Raw genomic sequence first — 23,535 nt, 5'->3', positions numbered from 1 at the left:
ACCATGCGTTTCGTGAACGCAACGGCGCTTACATAAATAAGTTTCATTGCAAAGCGCACGTATTATAACGTGCATGTTGTCGTGAGAATGACGTGAGAAAACAGTTTCTCCCTTGGATTTTTTTTTTTTTTTAATTTACAACGGTTTGAAGAAGAAAAAGAATAATAAGAAAAAAAAAACAGTTCAATAATAATCGTGTGACGGTGGCACTCTTCGGTACGGCACGGTCATCGGTTACAATATTAGCAGTCGCCTCGCGGTGACGTGGTTTCGGCGAGACGGCACTCACGCGCCGGTAAAAACGATCGAACCGACTCGTGCGCTACACGCCTCTACTCGGCTCTACACGCCGGAGCCGTGAAAACGGTCCGGGAACGCGGCGGCGCAACCGGATCGATTCCGAAGACGGTCCAACGATGCGCGTCCGGTGTTCGGTTCAAGTACGTTCACGGTCGAAGAAAGGAGGCGCTCGAGGAGACACGAGACGAGCGCATAAGAAAGTCGGGCGAAATGGGCGGGCGCGCGGAGCGGGCCTGGGCGGATGTTGTTGTGTGTCCGGTCCTCGGCGGCGTCAACGACTGGTCGCACGGTTAAAAGCGAAAACGGGTGGGCAGAGTTTCAGTATAAATACGCCGGCCGCCCGGTCTTTCCATCATTGTACTCGTGCAGTTCAACGGAACAACAGCAGCAGCAGCAGCAGCAGGAAAACATCACAAGAATAAAAAATATACCCAAAACCACGATCGCAATGGGTGTCGCGTTTAAGTTCGGAATAGTGTTGTCGGCGTGCGTGTGTTTGGCTTTGGCCGACCCGATACCGGCGGCAAAGCAGCAGGACGACGGATGCGCAAATAACCCGGACTCGTTCGAATGCGCGCAGATGCAGTTCTACAGGGCCGCCCGGCGGTTCTTCGACCAGGACAAAGTCGAGCTTATGGGAGGATTCTCCTTGGTCAAGACCGAGAAAAAGGGCAGATCGTTGGCCGCCGAGAACACCGAAGACATCAACAACGTGGAGAACGCCAAGGACTCCAACGACCGCGAGGCCGCCCTTGAGGACTTCACCATGCACAAGGTCATGCGTTTCTTCCAGGAAAGGACCCTCCACTGGAACCTCTCGCCAATCATCACCGAAGTCTCCGAAACCGCCCGCAGCGTTGCTGACCAGATCCCGAGCCAGTTCAAAAACAAAATCGCCAATTACATCGAAGAAGGTAATTACGAGATGCATTTATTATTCTTAAATCAATACACTTTTCATTTTAATCGTTCTCGTCGTACATTAAATAAATGTTCTTGACCTCAATAAGTTTAAACTTTTTATTTACATTAACGTACAGATACCAATATATTTTTATCTATATTATTAACTTAATTATTAATTTATTATTTGCATCATGTAATCAATAATACGCAAATCATCTTAAAATATATAAATTAAATTCAAACTATAAGATAAAAGAAAAAACTAAAAAACTTTTGTTTCATATTCTCAAACTATAAAATTTATTGTAACAATAAAAAACCTTAGTTATACAAATGAGACTAATCAAAATACGCTATTTTTTCTGATTATTGTTTGCTAACGAAACATTATTTATAAAATAGGCCGTGGTATGATGAAGAAGAAGAAATTCATGAAACAACTTATCCCACTCTTGATCGCATTGAAAGTCAAATTGTCCGCATTCGCCGTTATCGCTTACATCGTCATCGCTTTGATCGCCAAGAAGGCATTATTGGCCAGTTTGATTTCCCTGCTCGTCTCCGGATTCATCGGCATCAAGAAATTGTTGGCCAGCCAACACCACGCACCTCATCACGAAGTGGTAAGTCTATTTATCCATGGAGTAAGACCGGTGTCAGGTGGGTAGAGGGACGTTTTAAACGATTTACGGTAAAATACCAATCTTGGGACCAGCGATGAGGTTTTTCCAACAATAATATTCATCGTCCAATAATATCGTAACAATAATATTCATTGCGTGGGTAAGGGGAGGTCGTCGGTCTTTGTTTCGGTCCTCCTAAAAATCGTCCCGACCTCGGGACAGGGAAAGGGTTACTACTGATCACATAACCACATCGAGCGAGATGCATGTATATGATTACACTATAAATGCACGTGATAACATTTCGCATCGCCGCGCGAAGACACAATTTTCGTCGGTTTTCCGAGATTTATTCTTATCGTTTTCGTAACGCGTGACATGACGTCACGATAAAACGTACACTGCCGTCATACGTCTAAAAATGTTTTTTCGTCCGGTTTTCAGATCGAAACTCACGCCGGACACGCCAGCTACGGTAGCAGCGCCCCGAGCGGTTACAGCGCATCGAGCTCCGGCTGGGACAGCTACGGAGGAGGTCACGACGCTCACGGATCGTACTCCAGCAACGTAGCCCAGACCTTGGCCTACGGCGGACAAAAGCCAGCAGCCAGATAGATATTACGGTAAGGAATAATATTATTCCGTCTATTTTCCCGCTCGCAGCTTCGATAACTTCGTTACGCCCGTGACGACGTTACCGTTGTTACTGTTAAGATTCTTGCGGCGTTTGCGTTTCGGCCGTTTGACCGTAGCGCGCGCACCAAGAAGACCCCGTCGAGCCGATTCCCCGGGACCCGACGGACCGTGTAACCCGGACGCGCGTTTTCCGGGTTAACGAGCGGTCGAGAGTTAATAGATTAATCGATGCGCTAAAAAAAACAAAAAAACAGAGCTGTTTTTCTTCTACTATTCGTACGAGCGTATCACAGTACATTATTTGTTATGGTTCTCGTTCATCCGAGCCGCGCGTTTTTCCACTGTTCGAAAAACATGTACGAAACTCGTATTCAACGTGTTCGAGAACCTACCCGCGCGCGCGTTCGACGATTCGAAACAACGATACGTGTACGTCGCCTGCCCACCCGCCCAAGCGCGCACACCCGTGTTGGAAGCGTTAAAGGCGCGCGTATGCGATGGAACCGCATTTTCGGCCGCGGACCAATCTCCCCCCACCCCCCGGGTGAAGCGGTCAAGGTGAAAGTCGGACAAGTTCAAGGGGGACCGGGTATGCGACGCCCGCGCGTGTACGTGATCCATGATTTATATACAATGCAGGTGTACACGTATACACGAGTAGATAATGTACGGGCACAAGTGTAAGGATAAAAAGAAAAAAAAACTAATACACGAGCTGGAGAGATTTCGAATCGATCGATGATGATAATATTTTTCCGACCGCCGCCGCCGCCGAGTGAAAGCTCCGCCGTAAAAACTGGTTTTCAGGTCTAGGTGTTTATTTGGATTTCCGGAGGCCGAGAAACTCGAGCTGGAACACGTGTCCAACTGGTTTCGATCGTAATAACAACAGTAATGGTATGATAATGACGTTAATATTCCGTTCTCCGACGCGTGTGTGCTGGGCCGTTGACGAACGCGGCGCACGGAAAACCAGTTTTTATTATTTTTTTTTTTTTTCGCTTTTGCGCCGGTGCACACCCCGTACACGGATCACCTACATAGGCGTGCATTGATCATTAATATTTATTTATTTTTTTCACCGTTCCGGTTTCGATTGTTAAACGTTTGTTTTTGTTTTTTATTCCAGACGTGAAAGGCAAGCCTAGCTTTGTATATATTTATTTATAATATTTGTGCACGGTCTTGCCTGATGTCCCGATCACCACCAACGAGATACGGGAGAACATAGCAATATCGCAACAAGAAAACAAAAAAAAAAAAAAAAATTATTTATTTTAAATCGCATCAACTCAACATCCATAAGCATCATCATCATCAACAACAACTCCGACGCGGCGCACAACACACACACATACACACACACACACGCACGCACGCACGCACGTATGATATATTATTACCATATTGTACGACTCGTAAGTGTAACATTATACTCTACATAACAACGCACTACGCGGAGACACGACGAGCCATCGACTGCGGACATTTTTTTTTTTTTATCCCAACCGTCGATGATGTTCGAACGCTCCTCGCAGTGCGCCCGCGCGTGTATTGTTACCGTTGTAATACGTACGTAGACGCTACTGCTACTACCGCGACTACCACTACCATTACTACTACCCAGTTAATACCAATACTACTACTAATACTACCGCGACGTACACATATTGACTGACGACCGACCCGCTGTTATATTATCCCCCTACCCTTCCCGCGACTCGTTAATTTATTTTTAATTTATACAATAATATTATATCACGTACCGCATATAATATTATTATACTGTTGTACTATACATACTTCGCTACCGTATACTTGTAACATTAGGTCGACACTGACCCGGCAGTTATTGTGCGCGCGTCAGTGTCATCCACTACACGACTGACAAACGTTGACTGAACGTAATACGTTATTATAAACGTTATGACGACGTACACTTACCATTTTCAAAAAAAAAAAAAAAAAAAAAAACCATAAAACACGTTATACATACGTATTCGTACACATCATGCGCATTAATACGTGTGAGTATATTTAGTGTTGTAATTTATATGTTTTTTATCATCTTTTTTTTTTTTTTTGTAATAATTGCATAGTATATTAGCATTTAGTGCCAAAGACCAAAATACTAATACGGTTAACTACTGCTACTTAGGACACACGACTGACCCGTTGACTTGACTTGACACGTGACTCGTACGCGACCGCCGTGACCCGCTGACGGTGGCGGCGGGCGCGCACAACGACTTTTTACAATACACGACTTAATAATAATATGACAACGATATTATTATAAACGACTCGATTAGCTTATCCGCTTGTATATTATAATATTTATAATACAAACTTAGTCGTATCGGAACATCATTATATATATATATATATATTTATATTTATTTATTTTTACCAGTATGTTTTTTTTTTTTTGTAAAAGAAGATTTGTATTTTTTATTTAATGAATAAACGCATTTAGTTATTGCCAAAGAAAACGACAATACGAAAGTTATGTTTGAACGTGTTTTTTTACCTTGCTGCATTATTTCTACTCACCGTTAATATTAATAATACGTTGTCCGGTCGCAATCTCCGCCGCGCACCGTCATCAAAACAATCGTTAAAGCGATTCTACTTTTATGTGTTACGATGATACGCTTCGGCGCGGTCCGTTCGCACTAGAGTACCGAGATTGCCTATACATGCACGCCTGCTATGGTATTTTTTTTTTTTTCCTTTTTGTTTTCGCAACCTAAATACCGTATTGTAACCGTTCGTTTCGCGTTGTCGGACGATAAAATTTATCATTTTGTATTTATCGTTTATACATTTGATGTACGGCTGCAACAGAACGCCGATCGGAAACGCGCTTTCACTCGGTCGTACATGCGACGGGAGGAAAAAGTGGCTGGTCCGACCCCGATGCGATTCCGTCTGCGGCCGAACATCGCGCACCCTTTCAGAGATTACATTCCGTTCAAGCAGCGAACGGATAAGCTTTGTATTTTGGCACACGCACGTTATCCTCCCCACCCCGGTTTCGAATTCGTCCGAAAGACACTTTGCCCGCGATTCGTCCGTCGAACGCGCGCGAACCCGTGGGACGTGCGAGAACGCCGACGCGACAAACCGACTACGGCCAGAGAAAGGAAACGTATTTTTATATTATTGTATTTACATTATTTATTTTATATTGTTCGTCTGCGGAGCGACACGCGTTTCGAACGCGACGTGCTGTCGTTTGGACCCGTTTCGAGGTTAGAGGTACGCACGTTCGTAGCCGTCACCCGGTGTGACGTTATCGAAGTGTACAACGATCGGTTAACCGTATGCGTCTTCTACTCGGGGCTAGGAGTTGTGTGCGCGAGAAACGTGCACCCGGCTCGAAAAAATGATCGCTGCTCGCCGTGCTGTTCTTCCAAAACGGTTATCGAATCTACCGCTTATGGTTCATGCGATCCTTGAATACGATTTAGTAACGGCATCGGGACCGTACAAAGTTGATGACCAACGGTTGCAACGGTGGGTACGAACGACGACTGGTGAGCCTATAGTCAACCGGAAACCGATTGCCGAAAACGACGGTGTTTCGCTGTGATTGCTATGGATCGATCGAAAACAAAAATCAAGGGCGCGCTAAGTTTGAACTCGGTGTTGGTGTCGACCCGCTAGTTGCGCTTACACGCACCGTTATACGAACATCTGCGCGCGCCGTAACCGTTCGCGCTATCGCCCTGATCCGTTTGTAGGGTATCGGCTTCCGCGAGGCCGCGTTTCACGGAACGAGTATTCCAATTGGGTCACATTCAAACGGAAATATCGCTGTTTACCTAGCCAACACTGCAGGCGTACGTATCCTACGGTGATCACGGAACGGGGAAAGTTTGCGCGCGCTCGGCTTTCGAATCGTCTACGGCCGTTCGAAGAAAACCGATTGTTCGCTAGAACTTTAATCGGTACCAAAAACATGTAAGGTTATTCGTAATTTTTCCATTATTTATCTTCGGCGCGTTTTTCAACGCGCACCGATCGAACCTCTCTCCGGGCCCGGGCACAATAGCCACGCGCGCCTTCCTTCGGATCCGCTTTCGGGTTGGTTGACCGAATAATGTATTTTTGATGGTCGGTTACAATAGCGACGCGCGCGCGCGCGTGTTTCATATCGCGCCCGTGTATTTCGACGGATTTCGATCGAATCCCAAACAAATGTAATCCGGGGCCACGGATCGCGTATACTCGGACGCGGACCGCGATCTCAATTCGTGCTGCGCAAAACGGAGGGAGAGAATTTTTTCATTTTTCCCATCTTCCCCACCAACGATCCCCACTTACGGATACGGCCTGCTATGATTCTAAGAGAAAACCGTGTTTCCGTACGACTGTTATGCTGCCATCTAGTGTCGGCGTAGCATTAAAATAAGCATATTATTACGATTTCCATCGATGGCCCCGTTGGCAATGCAAAGTGCACGTTTGGTTGCTTGTCGAACGCGCCCGTTCATTTGTAATAATAGGGTTCGGATCAGATCACTGAAATATGCACATTAACATGACCAAAAAAAAAATTCATATAAATCAAAATGTAATTAAATTTATTATCTTTACTAATGGTTTGCTTTATCTTTTGAATAAATATCTAGAATATTAACCAATGAATTAATACATTAATTGTTTTGGTAAACAATTTAAAAAAATTGTTCCAAAAATAAATGTTGAAATCTTTTATCGCATATAAATGAATACTATTTTTCATTCAATGTAAACAATATGTATGAAAAATACCAAATAGATCATTATATTATTATGAATATTAGCAAAAAATAACTCCAATCATCAAAGATTTTTCTAAAGGTTTAAAAAATATGCAAAAAATAGGAAAAGAAAATTTTATTCATGGAGCCCCTAGTCCGTAAAATAAATTTTTATTTAACTTTATTGTTTTTATATATTATTCAATAAAGGTTAGCAAATGCTATAAAATTCAAACTCTGATTATGAACATAACAATTCAATATTTACACCGGTAAACTGCAATGTTCAGTACGTTTGTAATGTATTCAAGTAAAAGTATTCTACTGGTATTCAATTAATACTTTCAACGGTATCGAAATTTCATTCCGGATACATCAAATCTATGATATTCAATGATGAAGTATTTCAATAATATCTTGCCGATATCAAGTACACATTTTTTTTTTTTTTAATATTTTTACTCCGACCGCATTCTTGTTACAACTCTGGAAAATTAAATAATTATATTGCTCCGCGTGACTATCATCAGAAATTACAATCACCAGATATCATAAGCAGAATGTACAATATTATGCAGTTTTTAAATGTAGGTAATAATTATTTTTACCGTAGTGGTAACCTACAAATTGTATGGGCTTGGAGTGTAATGTATCGAAATTATTAATAATTGGTCTTTGATAATTTTAAATTTATGTAGATTGTGAGAATTAAAATAAATATGTTTAGAATAATCGTATGCTTGAAAATATGATGGCAAAAAATAAAATGATTGAAAATTTAAAATTTAAAAAACAGTAAAATTTCAATTGCAAATGTTTTAATTTTTAAAACGTATACATATGATAATTCAAATTTTGTACTGAGATCGACTTTTTTTTAACAGAAAACACTTAAAAATTTGATTACCTTCTTTTTTTTATAGAATTTTACCTTCTTTTTTTTTATAGAATTCGAAGCACTTTTTAAAAACATTTGAGTAACAATTAAATATGAGTTTTGAAAAATAATTCGAATGTTTTTCGAAACGCGTTTCAGTATTTAATACTTTTTTCAAAACTCAATTTATTCAATCGGCTAGATTTTTACGGAAAAATAGGTTTATACGTTCAACAAGAGCATTGTACAAAAAGTACGGGCTTATCCGTCCTTTCTTGCAGTTAACTTCACTTGAATAATGCATTTTACCGGTTGCTATAACGAAATAGTACAGGCACAATAATTGTGCCTTAATTATTAGGGTCAAACTTTTTGCACAGTAAGGTTTGTGTCGATTCGCCGCAATAAAGTTTCAGCGTAATTATATTTTGTACCAGTCGTAGCGTCAGGGGTAAGCCAAGTAGGGCCATAACCCTATTTCAAAATACCTAGCCCTATCACTGTCTGAATTAAAATATAATCATATGGTAATTTTTAATAAGTAGAAAAAATTGTAATTGTTCACCGTAAAATCACAGAAATACGTAAACTAAATTCGAGTGTCGTATAACATTATCCATACTCGTAGTTTAATAAATGTCATCTCATTTTTTGCAAGGACCGATCTTATAATTATTTTACTATGGTCAAAAATCCTGGTACCGCCCTACAGTTCGTTTATAACGGTGCGAAATAATTCTCCGGAGTTCCTGTGACAAGGCTGTTGTTCAATGTAAACGTTTGTTGTATCATCGGTACGAATTATGACTTGGTCGTTAATTGTTAAGTAAAAAATAAATTAAAAAATTGTTAAACTGGTCGAAAATAAAAGCAACCCTGTTGCGCTTTGACAGTCATCGAAACAAAATTGTCGACGGAACCGGTCACGAATTCGGGGATGTTAAATCCATCCGGCACCATCCACCGAATCGTGCGAACACGGATCACCTTATTAGATTTCGAAAATATCAAGACTATCGCAGTCGATAGAAAACAATGTTATAATTTTCGTACCCGCTTTGGCACGAGAACGGCCGTAGTAATGTTCGGATCTGGTACACTTGATTTTACCTACAAATATAATGATAACGTTAAACATGAATGTTTTAGTAATATAATTTACAAGCACGGTAATTAAAGAAGTACTGTGCGTTGTAAAAAATTCTATAAAACTACATGTATCCATAAGCGTTATATCCATAATATCGAATTACATCCGTGTTAAATCACCCGTCGAATTGAACTATCTTTTAGGTCAGACTGTGTTTCGCAAGACTGAGTACCGATTTACGGCATCTATTCCCACGTCGTCAATATGATAAATATTTAACTTTCATTAACCATTTCTGGTTTTTTTTTTTTTTTTTCCAGGGAGAATGAGAAAAAAAAACGTATTGAACGTAAAACTTTCTTAATTTTCATTTTAGAAATGAGAATAATAAATATTTAATGCAATTTTATTGTTGGATAAAATTGCCTGGATGCACGAGATTTTTCTCCCTTTTTTTCCTAATCACACATTCTCACGTACGCGTTTCGAGGGTTTTGTTTTGATTATTATATGATAACCAGATGAATATGATGTTCATGATCGGTTTGAAAACCCTACATCATTACATTTTTAACAGGGATCACGTTCTACAAACAACATTTCAAGTACATGTACCACTAATTTTATAGGTCATTGATATATATTTTATGTTCACGTTATATCGTGGTTGTACGTTCTCCTCTATGAATTTAGAGTTTCCAAACTTTCTAGAAAAATATTGTGTAATAAAATAAAAATACTATACATGTACGGACAGGATACACACATATTTTCGTTTCGTTCATCTCAACACGAACTAGTGTGTTGTATAATTATTTTAATATTTAGAAAGCAAATTATTGTATTAAAAAAATGTCTGTTAAACATTTTTATTTTTATTTATTATTTTTACATTTTTTTTAAAAAATTTTAAAGAATTTTAAAAATATCTTTGCAAATAGTATTGAAATTGTATTTAATTTTAAAACAATTTATGGACTTTTTCACGTAAAATTATTCTTATTTTTGATAACAAGTGATTTAATATTTTTCTTAATTCCAAATCTGAAATGTAATTACATTTTTTTTAAGTCATTGTTAATATAATTTATTATATTTATTGAACTAGTTCGATCATCATTTTATTTCGAATTTAACCACATTTTTCACGTTAAGTTCACTTAAAAATTTAAATAAAAATAATTTCTAAAAATTTGAATAATAACCTATGTATAGGTAGTACTATCAAGCAAATTCAACATACAATTTTGAATTACTTTTATATTTCCAAGAATCCACTTGCCATTATGAAGCTATCAACTTCATTCGAAGGAATGCCCATAATTATATGAGGAGAAAATAAATAAATTTTTTGGTGACAATTGTAGTCATAAGTTTTTAAGAATTTGGAGATTATTTTGTACATTGAATTTTAAGAAATTTCTAATTTAATTTTTTTTTTCAAATTTCTTAATTGCTAATGTCACAGTGCTTAGTTCAATTTATAAATAATTCAAACTGACAGTCTTATATATATATACAAATATAAATTTGTTTTATAATGCTATAATATAATTATATTCACGTTTCTAATGCAAACGATTGAGATTTAAATTTGATTGATAGTAATTTAAAAATGTATTATTATATAGACATGTATTGAATAGCAGAAGATAGCTATTGGACGATTGTAGTTACAGAATACATACAATAGTCTACACGTAGAATGAGAATATTTATTCTATATTTTTCTATATTGTTAATTAGATAATGGAAAGAAAAAATAATCAACTTAGTATGTGTTTAATAATAACGTTTTTATTTTCGGGTAACCGATGGGAGTGTTGAACATTATATTAGAGCATGAAGTTCAAGCACGTTCATTAAACCGTAAGTTGTGATGTGTGAGGCTATAATTATATTTGTTTTTACACTGTCCGTAAAATATAGAATTTCATGTTTGAAAACGTGAGTGATGAGAAATGATGTCACGTTACAACCTGTATGGCGGTGCAGATAGTTTAATTCAAAATATCGGTTAGTAACACACACATCTTAGTAACCATAATAATTGTAGAGCTTAAACAATCTCAGAATAAACAATAAAAATACACACATACAAACACACACACAAAAATATAGCATGCTGCGTAGAATTACTAGTTATTTTTAGGTCGTGAATTATTTATAATCAGGACTGTAAATTTAAAGCATGGCTTGTTTATTTTTGCTACACCATACAAAAAAATGGATTCGGCCAAAATTTGTTTTAACTTATTTGTAGTTCTACTACCAAATTTTATTTTTCATATGTTTGTATATTTCATGGGTTAGGATATATAAATGCATGTTTTAATAATTTTTTTGTTGAAATTCTTTTTTTCGTAATACTTACATTTTTTTTGTTAATTTGTCAAAAATGTATTTGTATAAACTAAGATTTTTATAGTTTCGCAGCAATTATTCTATTTTTACTTGGGTATTTAACGTGTATTATTATTGATTACTGTACTATTGAAGTCGAGATTAAATTAATTTATTGATATTAACTCGTACATAACGGATGACAAAAATCATTAGACAATCGTAAATCATTATCTTTTAGTTTAGTGCGATCCATTGACCAACGTACGCGTCTTGCGTGTGTTTGAGTATTGTTCTTAAATAATAAAAAAATATAAATTATAATCATTTGCTAGCGAATTTCTGATTTCCGATATAATACACTTAGTGCGTTTGTATGGGTGAAATTTACGCATTTATTACACGTGCATGTACACGCAGTGGCGTACATTCAATCTTGCTCTGGGGGTGGGGGGGGGGCTAACAAAAATAATCGCTATCTTTTTTTTTCGTTGCACACATAAATAAGATAAATAACTGCTATAAATAGATATTATTTTATACAACTTTTTTACCAATTTACAGTTTACTTTTACATTACAGTAAATTAATAGCTATTGGAATATAAAAACAGCATAGTTAACAAAACTTTTCAAACACCTATCAATATAATTATTTAACTATCATAATATTTGTATAGTTGTATATTTTAAGTTCAAAGCGTAATAATGAAACTACGAATATATTACACGTCATCAATAATAAAACTATTTTCTTTTTTTTTTGGCCCTGTGGGAAGGGGGTTGAACCCGGACCCCTCCGTATGTACGCCACTTTGTACACACAAACACGCACAATGTACACCGATGAATGTACACCAGTTCAATTAAATGCGTTTATCATCGAGAACATCTCATTGTAATATAGGATTGTTGTTAATCCAACGCAAAATATAAACAATCAGCGGCGTTATAATAATAATTATAATAAAATATATAAGTGTTCGTATTATGATTGCGAAACGCTAACCGGTGTGTATAATGTACGCACTGTTTAACGTCGTCTGATCCGAACACTAACCGAAGTATAGTGGCTGTGATCGATGAAAACGGAAAATGAAAATTTTGCTGGACGGGAAAAAAAAAAATTTGACCGTTTATCGACGTAATCGTGTGAATTACAGATCTCCAAATGAATATATATTTCAGTTACTCTCGTAATCCATAGCTGGGATAAAAACGATCTGTTATCTTTTTGGTCTTATGACTTTTGGACCAAACAGCTAATGAACATTTCGAAAAATGCGCTCGCAGCACTAGCTAGAAAGAATTCGTCGAATTAATCACATGTTGGCACTACGAATTTTCTCCCGTGAGCTTTTCCTCGTGAACCGTGGATATTCTGAAATGTTGATCGACGGCCGTGTCGTTATCATATCGTGTAGCATATTTCAGACGTTTTCCTTGATAGTTAATTGAAAATGTTATGGAAAATAAATTTCTTACGAGCATCTTTACTTCAGATACATGTATACGTATCGATCGAAAATCGCAGAACAAGCTCATTGTCCAAGCCAGCTATAACGGTGTACCGAAATAGATGAACCGTAATTACATCTCGAAAACTTATTTTTTCCCCGTAGCGATTTCAGCTGTTGCCACCATCGGTTCGAATTATAATGTGTACCGTTCACGTTATATCGCATTGCAATATATTATACCGCGATCAAGCGGTACGAGTTTACTACAGCGAAACTTATTTTGAATTGCGTTTACACACTTTCCCGGCGAGTGTTTTTATTTTTTTTTTTTTTTCAACACAATAATATTGTACGCGCGCATTATTTCACGTTCATACGGTACGTACACAAAATAAAAATACTGTCGTTGGACGTGTGCACGGTTGTGTTGCAATCGTTTCCCTTTTCACAATACTCGTGTCCGAATTTTAAGGATTTCCACTCGTATGCGTACACAATCGACGGTACGCCGACGTTGAGCGCGCAAAAACGTCTGCGACGAAACGCACGTAAGTTCGCGTGGAAAAACGATACGGCAAACGCGTGTTGTAACGTTTCATCGGGATGGATCCGCATCGTACGAACACGCGTATATTGTTACGTGTTATCTGTGAAAACGGATATTCTTGTGGAAAAAAATGCACGTTTGACCGGTGTTGTGAAGTATCGGATACGAGAGATTGTACGTGTGCTCGTCGACGGAATATTTATAATACGTTTTAAACCGTACGCGTAAATGCAATACGGAGTGTTGTCCGGTGCAATACATTATTTTACGTGTCGATTTCTCTGAGCAGTCGAAACACAAGTCGTTTCGCACGTATTACCAATGTACTGCGCGTGCGCGTGTGTATCACACGTTATATTATATTGACGGGAGTTTTCCGTTGCCGCCACAAACGGAAAAGTCTCGATTGAAACTAAGAGACCTTAAAATTTAATTTATAAATATATGTTTGCTTTGAAAAATGATTTGGAAAAAGCCTCGTAAATTCAATTGTAATTTTCGGTTACCTGTGGGTATGCGGAAAACGATTTTTACTATTTTACTTTCGACGCCTTAGAATTTTTGCTCGAAACGATCGAGCCCGATCGATAATTATCACGCGCGATAAACCGTCGTCTCCGGCGTCTTACCGGTGCTCGCGCGTAACGCGCAACAGAGTGTTACACGTGTTACACGCGGCGTTCGAACGAGCAACGGGTCACACACCGTTAATCGGGCGCGCGATCAAAAATTTACATCTTGGCCGCAGCCCGTTGTAACGTACATAAATAATGTTTATCACCGGCGGGTGGGTAAACCTCGCCGGTCGGACTGATGTCCGCGTGCGTGATTTTATCGTAAACTCAAATCGTGCACGGCAATCAACAGATATTATTATTGCGGCGCATAAATAAATGTACCGCTCAAGTGGCGATCGACGGACACGTTCTCGAACACATGTAATACTCGTTCGAATTCTGTTTTTTCCGTAACTCACGATGTCATAACTGTGAACATTAAAACCGATCGGGACTTTTCCTAAGGATCGAGGGGGCAGATGTCATCATACCGAACACTTGAGCAACTAACTTTGTATTCGATTTTTACTTGTAACCTGTACAGTTGAACTTCGACTAGATGAAATGTATAATTACCTTCTGTCATGTTTTTAAGATTATGTGAGATAAAAGCAATATTTTAGTCGGAAAATTCTTGTAAGGAAAAAAAGAGGCTCAGAGAAGGGATATATCTTACAACCTCTCTCTGCCAATATGTCACTGGAACTGATTACCTACGTGCTAGTGCTCTGCGTGGTCTGGTCTAGTACGGTCCTAACATACAAAAATTATTGAATCGTCAGTCTGGTCCGGTTTTAAAAAAAAAGACATGAAAATCAGTCCAGTCCGGTCCCAATCATGGTACTTAAAATCTAAATACAGATAATGTTATGTAAACAAATAAAATGAAAATAAAAATAAACCTAACCTATAACTCTAGGTATATATGTATTTATAAAGTCGGGTATTCCGATCCAGTGTAATACTAAACGCATCATATGGTACGGTCTGGGCTAATACAGATTGAACCTTACGGACCGGTCCATAAACAGTCCAAAATATTTTAAGATCGGACCGACACACAGTGAAGTATTTGTGAATAAAAGCTGGCCATAAGTAAAAAAAAAAAAACAGCTTAAAACCATACCAACGCTAATTTTTTTAAAGTTTATTATGTAAAACGGGACCTTATGAACATTATGAATCATAGTTGTTTATGGCAACTTAAATAAAGCGTTCAAAGTTCAATAGGCATTGCTCATTTTATTTCTTGTTATTTTGTTTAACGTGTACTATTTAATACTCAGTATGCGATTAAATAAGTATTTAATAGCGGTTTCAAATAATTATTATGTTTAGGGTAGAAGACGAGTTGATATTTAGTTGGTTCAATAACATATAATTTAACATGTCATTTATTTTTCTTTATAAAGGAATTAATAATATTTTGAACAAATCTTAATGTGTCGAGCGATGTCAAGCAAAAATGTTTGTTTCAAAATATAATGTAGACACTAAGTATTAGATATTTGAAGTAAAATGTTCCGCTCATTCACGCCATTTAGATAAGCACCATTTTAATAATGCGGCGCACGTGACATTATATTTATACAATTTGGATATGTCGTTGCAGCTAACGTAATTATTATTATTTATACAGATAAGTAATTGTTGTTTGTTTGCGATGATACCTGAAAATATAATCATAATAATATAAAAGTAAATAGTAATTGCCAGTCGTGGATATTCCGTTGTGCTAGTATGAGCGGACGCCTTACAGTTTGAATAAACGTAGTTTATGTACAGCGATCGTGAACGTGGCATCAATTGAACCCGGTAGAATATTATTTTTATTTTTTAAATGTTAATTGTAATACTTGTCAGAAGTACCAATAACATTAAAGGCAATGATTAGAAAAACCTTATACGAACTTGTACGCAAATGTTCAGAGAAAAATCTTGACAAAAAATTAATGTACATGGAAAACGAGCTGATTCAAATAACAAAATTCCCGACAGGTGAGCACTTTACACTAAGACGTAATTTAAAATATTTTAAATCTGAATTTAAAAAAAAATGGTCTGCTGCTAGCAATAAAGAAAAACGGTTTTTAAAAAATAATGAAAAATGGCTAAACACTTCCATAAAATTAGTTACCTGGACAACACCAAAACCGGGTCGTCCAGTAAAAGATTTCGGTGAATCGAGTGATCGAAGTAAGAGACGTAAAGCTAAGCGCATAAGAGAAACTATTTCTGCTGATGAGTTGACTTTTGCAGTCAGTATGAGTCAGCATGCTGCAGGAAATATTGATGTATCTAAAATGATAAAAAAAATAACATTTACACCGACTAGAGCAACAAAATATCGAAAAATTTTAGCATCTGTAGACAGATCGAAAGAGAAAGAGAAATTTAAAAAACACACACCATCAGAGGCTTTAAGTATATTTGTAGAAGCTAATTTATCAAAAAAACAATATGAAGTTATTCATGCTGCTAATAAAAATATTTACCCTTGTTATTCATTAATAAAAAACGCAAAACAAGATTGCTATCCAAAAAAAGAGTCGATGAATATTACGGAAACATGTGCAGAAGTCAATCTACAAGATTTGCTAGATCATACTTCTTTACGATTTTGTAAATATTTGGAAGAAGTTATAGAAAACTTAACTGAAGAAGAAAAACATAATTTAGAACTTATATCGAAATGGGGCTGTGATGGATCTCAACAGTCACAGTTTAAACAGTTATTTGAGAGCAACGAACATAGTGATGCGAATATCTTCCAAAGTTAATTTGTCCCTTTGAGATTAATATGCAGTATTGATGACAAAAAAAAAGTTGTATGGCAGAACCCAGTTCCTTCGTCTACAAGATTTTGTAGACCAATACGCATTCGTTTTTTACATGAAATAGCGGATATTACTGAAGAAGAAATTCAGTTTATTGAAAAACAAGTAAGCAGTCTGAATATATCTGACATATCAGCAGCTAGTAGTGTTTTAGTACATATAAAACATATATTACTACTGACAATGGTTGATGCAAAAGTTTGAAATGCAGCGACAAGTACACCTTCTACTATGAGATGTTACATTTGTGGAAATACCTCGAAAAACTTTAATAATTTAAATATTGAAAAAGAAATAAATAATGATGCTTTGAAATTTGGTTTATCAATTCTCCATGCTAGAATTAGATTATTTGAACATATTATTCATTTAGCGTACAAACTCCCAATTAAAAAGTGGCAAGCCAGAACAAACGAAGATAGGATGATTGTAAAAGATACTAAACTTAGAATACAACATTTATTTAAAGAACAAATGGGTCTTATAGTTAGTCCTAAGGCAGGATTTGGTAATACGAACGATGGCAATACATCCAGGCGATTTTTTGCCGATCCAGGTACATCTTCACGTATCACTGGAATAGATCTTAACATAATTAAAAGATTTAAAATTATATTAGAAGCAATCTCAAGTGGTCATAGTATAAACGTAGAAAAGTTTGAAGAGTATACTAAAGATACGGCTAAACTGTATGTGCAATTATATGGGTGGCACCCTATGTCACCCACATTACACAAAATGTTAATTCATGGGGCTACAGTTATTTCACATGCGATAGTACCTATTGGTCAACTATCTGAAGAAGCTGCCGAAGCAAGGAATAAACACTTCAGATTGTATCGACAAAACTTTTGAAGAAAATGTTCACGAGAGGCTTGTAATAATGATGTTTTGAAGAGACTTTTGTTAAGTTCGGACCCATATATGAGCAGCATCAGACCAAAACCACAAAAAAAAAGTATGCTTTTTTCAAGTGAAACATTGAAACTTTTTCTCCCGGAGCCATTAGATGATGTATCACCAACAGAAAATAAAAGCGAAGAATATAATCAAAAAGACGACGAAATGAATGATGAGAATTGTGACTAACGTGTGTTTTATTATAAAAATAAACATTGTTATTTGTAAAAATTTGTTAAAAATTATAAAACTATAATCTAGTATTGTTTTTAAACTCATTTCAACTTAATAAATCCTTAAAAATATTTTTGGCCAGCTTTTTTGTACGAATACTCCTCTGTGCGACAGTCCGGTCTACGGTCTATTTTATTAAATGTTATTTAATTACTGGTCCGGTCCGGTCTAAAAATAATATGAAGCCGTCGGTTCGGTCTAATTTTGATCTTTGACTAACGTTTAAGTGTGGTCCGGACCGACTACGGTCCCCTGGTAAAATTTTTAGTCCGGTCTGGTTCTTAAAATAAAGGACCGTGCAGAGCACTACTACGTACGCATCGAAAGAAAATTTAAGAACATCGTTGTAAGACCGATGTCATTTGTATTTTTTTCGCTCCGATCGATGTCGTTACTCATAGGAATATACTATACAATTTATAGAAATACTATCAATTGCACAGGTACTTTTGATATTTAATGTCAAAAGTACTTATGCTACCCGATTCACTCGTAGTTCGACCATCCCTCAATAATAATTTTATCGCTCAAGAAACTTCAATAATACAGCAAATAACGATTCCGGTTAACAAACGCCGCTGTGCAGGTAGAATATATATCTGATACAATGTTGTATTATATTTTTTTCTCAGACGAATAATACTAGAAAATATTTATTTTCGTGCGATCCACAGTCGCGTTACCGGCTAACAGTGCGAACTGTCAATAGTTTCACGGACATTTATAATAACTCGTTGTTATTTCGGTAAAACACGTACGATATATTGTATCCCGCGGTCAACCAATAAAATAGAAGAGTTGCAGTACGCGTTTTCGGCACAATACGAGCCGCGGAGGCTATTGTTATGGTATACGGTTTACGTAACATCACAGGCGTATCGTTGTAATATTATTGTGACGCATATTTACCTGTACAGTGTTGGCGACTGTTGGCGTTCAGTCCGCGCACACGGTGCCGATTGCACGTGCGTTCGGTCGTTAAAGTCTCTCGTCGCCGGTCGGTTACCGGCCCCGGTACCCACGTAGTAATACCAACAATAGATATTGTCAACTAGGATTGAGTGCCACGAAACATCGTAATGTTTATTTATCGTGTTACAGCACACGGGTTTATTTTTTTTTTTACGTCGATACGATATACCAGTGATGCCCAACCTTTTTCCTTTGGCGGGCCACTTCGGTAAACAATTATCTTCAAGGGGGCCACAAAGTAAAAGAGTACAAAAATAATCTTATATATTGGACTTGTTTTCTTATCTTTTATTGTCTATTGAAAAGATTATGAATTGAGGTATACATAATTGTATTTTTTGTAATAATTATTTAAACGAATTCATAAATTTAAATAAAAATAATATATGAAAATAAATAATTTAAAAATTTTTTCATACATTTTTAAAATTTTGATTAATTTAGAAAATTCGTGATGGGCCACATAGAATACGGTCGCGGACCACATGTGGCCCGCGGGCCGCGGGTTGGGCACCACTGCGCTATACCATGCGAATGTGTTATCTGTAGCATGGTCAATTGAAATTACAATTTAACTTACTTTAAGATAAACGAAAGTTCAATTTAAAACTTTATTCCGCATTATTATAAAATTAACCATGTCAATAATATCAAATCAGTGATTTGTCTTTTATATTCTTTTTATATTCTATGTCTTTATATTTCATCAGACTTCTTGGAGAGTACTAAATAAAACGATGCGAATTTTAACATAACATAAACTAATTCGTGGAAAACGTACCAACATACACCGGTAAAAATATAGAACGAATGATTTTTCTTCAATATAACGCGCATGGATATACCGTAATTAGATACACCGATATACCGTTTCATATAATAATTACTACTTTTGACGTTCAGCTAAAAGTACAATAATATTAATGCGTGTTTAGTAGTACGGCCGATCCTCGTCGAGATTAAAATATGCGTGTAAACGTGTACGGTAAAAGAAAAATGTAAGAGCTTTGTTATCGATTTCGGATTCTTGGAGTAAATATAATAAATACTAATAGGAATTTGTGGCGATGGGTGTGGAATGCGTACGATGATAGGGACGAGTAATAATTTTTTCGCCTTCTCGTTAAACGTTCACCGAATTTACGCAACGGATTATGGTGATGTGGCACATAGGGTCTGACTGCCGCCGGGGTGCGGAAGAGATGATAATACTAACTGCATTGTACGCGCGATTATCTATGCCGATGTTTGACATATGACCCTTTCGCGTACGCGTGACCTACAAATGAGATGCGCGGCCGCCGGGTGTTGGCCTGGCGCTGCACCGGTATACGGTTTCGTCGCGACGGTCAAGGACTGCAGGAACTGTGTTATACGTATACGTTTATGACATTCATTATAAGACGCGCGGTCCCCTACATAAATTATTAGTCATTTTTTTTTTTCGCGGATCGTTCGTTTTAAACTGTTGATTCCCTTCACGCGTTGGTCTGTTGAACCACATCATGCAGAGGTACGGGACGATCGTAATAACAAATGAAAAAAAAAACGTAATCAATCGTGTACTATGTACTGACCGATAGGGATGACATTATACAAAGCAGTTCAAACCCAATCGTTCGCTTATACGATGTCGATGCTGATTATGAACGATTACGCGTTCGCTGCCGCAGAAGAGGTATTGATGCGAACGCGGCCGAGTGCGTGCTGTGTATATATAAATGTATGCGTATTATGCGCCCGCTCGTGTTGTGACGGTTCACGTGTACGGCGAGGCAGACTCGTATCATTAAAACGACGACGACGCCACCGCGTGTAATAATAACATCACTACACGCGTTTTCGAAACGATTGTGTTCGGATTTGAAATCATGCGAACGAGTGCAAATATTATAAATAATAGTGCGACGACGTGGTGTGCGCTATTTTCTTCTTTCCTTTTTTTTTTTTTTTTTTTTTCCACTAGATTTCTATACATGGAGCGTTGTACGCGTGGGCATTGTGCGCCTTATACATATTTGATACGATAAGACTTGTTACCGAATCGTAATCCGTTTTGATATCGTAATCGTACCGTAGCGCGCGCTGCTGCGACACGACGAGCGAATACACGTCCCATTATAGTACGTACGCGCGCTCGTCCCGTATAAGTCGTTTAGCCTGCTGCGAAGAGTTCGTCCGAGTAGACGTACCAAAGCGTTTTGGTGAATATATTAGTTATGTTAGTTATACAGGTACTAGCTGCATTTACCCGGCAGGTTTTTTATCTTTTTGCATCAGAGAAATTACTGTTTCGATGCAAACGATTTTTTAAATTTTTTGTTTATTTTTACCGTACTGATATGCTGCCCCGGTAATTATTAAAGTCTCCATAGGCCACCAACACGTTGGAAACATGTACGCATCGAGCCCATAGTCCGAAACGGTTTCAACCGTTAGAAATGCGATACTAGAAATATATATATATCCTCTCATAGTGGTTAGTATAATCATTCAACATTTCAAACCTATCGGTATGATAGTTAGTTTTGGTTGCACGCTGATGAGTGAGTGATGGTATCTGTTTTTCATTAATGTACAATATTTATTGTAAAAATGAAAATACTGCGTATGTTATGCTAGGTGTAACGTACCAGAAACGTCTGTTATTTCCAAGTGCATTAAAGTTCGTTTTTAGAAATTTCAATAATTCCACGATAAATTGGTCACGATGGAAATTGTATTTATTATACCATACACCATGTATACGTACATGTATGTATATACACTTAAAAGGCGTTGCGAGAAAGTTTTTTTTATTTCAAATTAATTTTATCGTAAATTACGTTTTTATTGTCAAAGAGAGAAGTTTAACGCGAAAATATGATTAAAATACGCATACATCCTATACCACGCACGCTATTTCAAAATTTAAGAAGTTAAATTTCCGATCTGAGTAAAATGGTTTTCGTGTAGTTCATTTTATATTTTCTGTGTTCGCCGCATTTACTCCACCGGCACATACACAAATAAAAATATAGTTACAAAAGTAAATGTCAAACGGTTTTTTTTTTCTTTCCAAATCACGTTTCCGAGCGGTCTGTGTGCATTAATTGCGTCCATTCATGTGAACTGCGTGCTGTATAATTGAAAATACCGATTATATCAAGAATAGATATTTTTAATAATTCCACTTTCAAATGTTAATTAGTTTTTATAATTTTATAATACCACACTTGAAAGTAGTCTAAACGATGTCCAGGCACGGTTTGTGCACAAGTCATTACCTCAACAAGCTCCAGGAAAAATCGTCTAATAAAATAATAATTATCGTAACAGTTTAATAAGTAGAATACGTGTTCTTCCTATAACATTACACAGGTATCAACTATTACGCGAGTTCGAGCGCACAGTACAATTTTATTGCAATCGGATTGCAATCGCCACGAACACGTGTGATCAACGAGTATGAAATTATGAAAATTGACCGATCGTTAATATTAAAATACATCTGATCGCCCGTACTCATTTATTCCGGTATAGGTATGTTGTAGGTACGCTGGTCAAGTTTCTCGTTGGACCGCGGCAATAACGTCGTATTATTGCTGTACGCCAACACACTGGATCCACTTCCGGGCAAGCAACGCTGGGACAATTTACTGGCCGAAGAAAGCATTTGGATTAGTGTCATTCGTTCAATTTCCACCTCCTCGGCCACCGAACACACAGCATGACCGTGTATACCGTAGTTCCCATCGGTAGTTTTTAAGTCGGAGATAAAAAATAAAAATAAAAACGTTTTCAATCACATCGCGAACAAAATCCAAGTCGGACACTCTGTAGTCAGCAGATTGAAACCTAATAACCTATTATTAATAAGTATCGACTTGAACGAATTACTATGCATAGGTACCGTTACAGCGAGATTAAATGTTATTTCCAAATTTTAAAACGAATCGTCTCATATCCGCGAAACCTTTTAATACGTTTCCAAACTCCGTATTGATATACGTTGCTCATTATCGAAAACGCGTTTGAAGTATTATTTTCTTATTCTTTTTTTTGCTTCAATAACTTTTGCAATGTTTCTCCAAGACTCTCTTTCTGGGGTGTATTCTTTCCGATTTGTTTCGTCTAACTGTTCTAAGTCTACTTTTATTTGAACGCTTTTCAGGTGTGCCTTTTAGTATCTCATCGTCTAGGATAAAATGTGTTGTTGGTTTTATTATTCGTGTGTTATCTCTACGCAATGCATGACCAATGATTGAAATATTATGGTAATCAAGGGTGTAGTGGAGGGTACACGGAGGTACACAGCGTGTACCCACCTCCAAATTTTATATTTATGCGTGCACCCTCAAAGAAAATCGTGGTACGCTGGTATACGGACCGTGAACGAGACGTATTAACGTTACTCGGTATCTAAATAATATTTATTACATTTTGATATCCAACGAGTAAAGAAAGGTGAGTGGAATTTGTTTAATTCACTGACAAAAAAAAAAAAAAATAAAAAAAATAAATCTT

At 37.0% G+C, this 23,535-nt stretch overlaps 1 protein-coding gene across 1 annotated transcript; it reads left to right on the top strand.

The window, feature by feature from the left end:
- Positions 1-644: 644 nt before the first annotated feature.
- LOC112688324 lies at positions 645-4,440 on the top strand. The gene is made up of 4 exons (XM_025561477.1): positions 645-1,214; positions 1,609-1,829; positions 2,274-2,452; positions 3,595-4,440. Exons 1-3 carry the CDS (start codon positions 749-751, stop codon positions 2,442-2,444), a joined length of 858 nt encoding a protein of 285 aa, XP_025417262.1. The 5' UTR covers positions 645-748; the 3' UTR covers positions 2,445-2,452; positions 3,595-4,440.
- The last annotated feature ends 19,095 nt before the right edge of the window (positions 4,441-23,535 follow it).

The sequence above is a fragment of the Sipha flava genome, unplaced genomic scaffold, assembly GCF_003268045.1.
Source record: "Sipha flava isolate LNK unplaced genomic scaffold, YSA_version1 38_pilon_pilon, whole genome shotgun sequence".
Lineage (NCBI taxonomy): Eukaryota > Metazoa > Arthropoda > Insecta > Hemiptera > Aphididae > Sipha > Sipha flava.
Note: the sequence above shows the minus strand (reverse complement) of the source record. Positions and strands in the feature narration are given on the sequence as shown.

Bases quoted from the DNA above. Each gene is read 5' to 3' on its own strand.
- LOC112688324 (XM_025561477.1), top strand. From the start codon at position 749: ATGGGTGTCGCGTTTAAGTTCGGAATAGTGTTGTCGGCGTGCGTGTGT. The intron at 1,215-1,608 runs GTAATTACGAGA...TTTATAAAATAG, and splicing joins CGCCAATTACATCGAAGAAG to GCCGTGGTATGATGAAGAAG. The intron at 1,830-2,273 runs GTAAGTCTATTT...TCCGGTTTTCAG, and splicing joins ACGCACCTCATCACGAAGTG to ATCGAAACTCACGCCGGACA.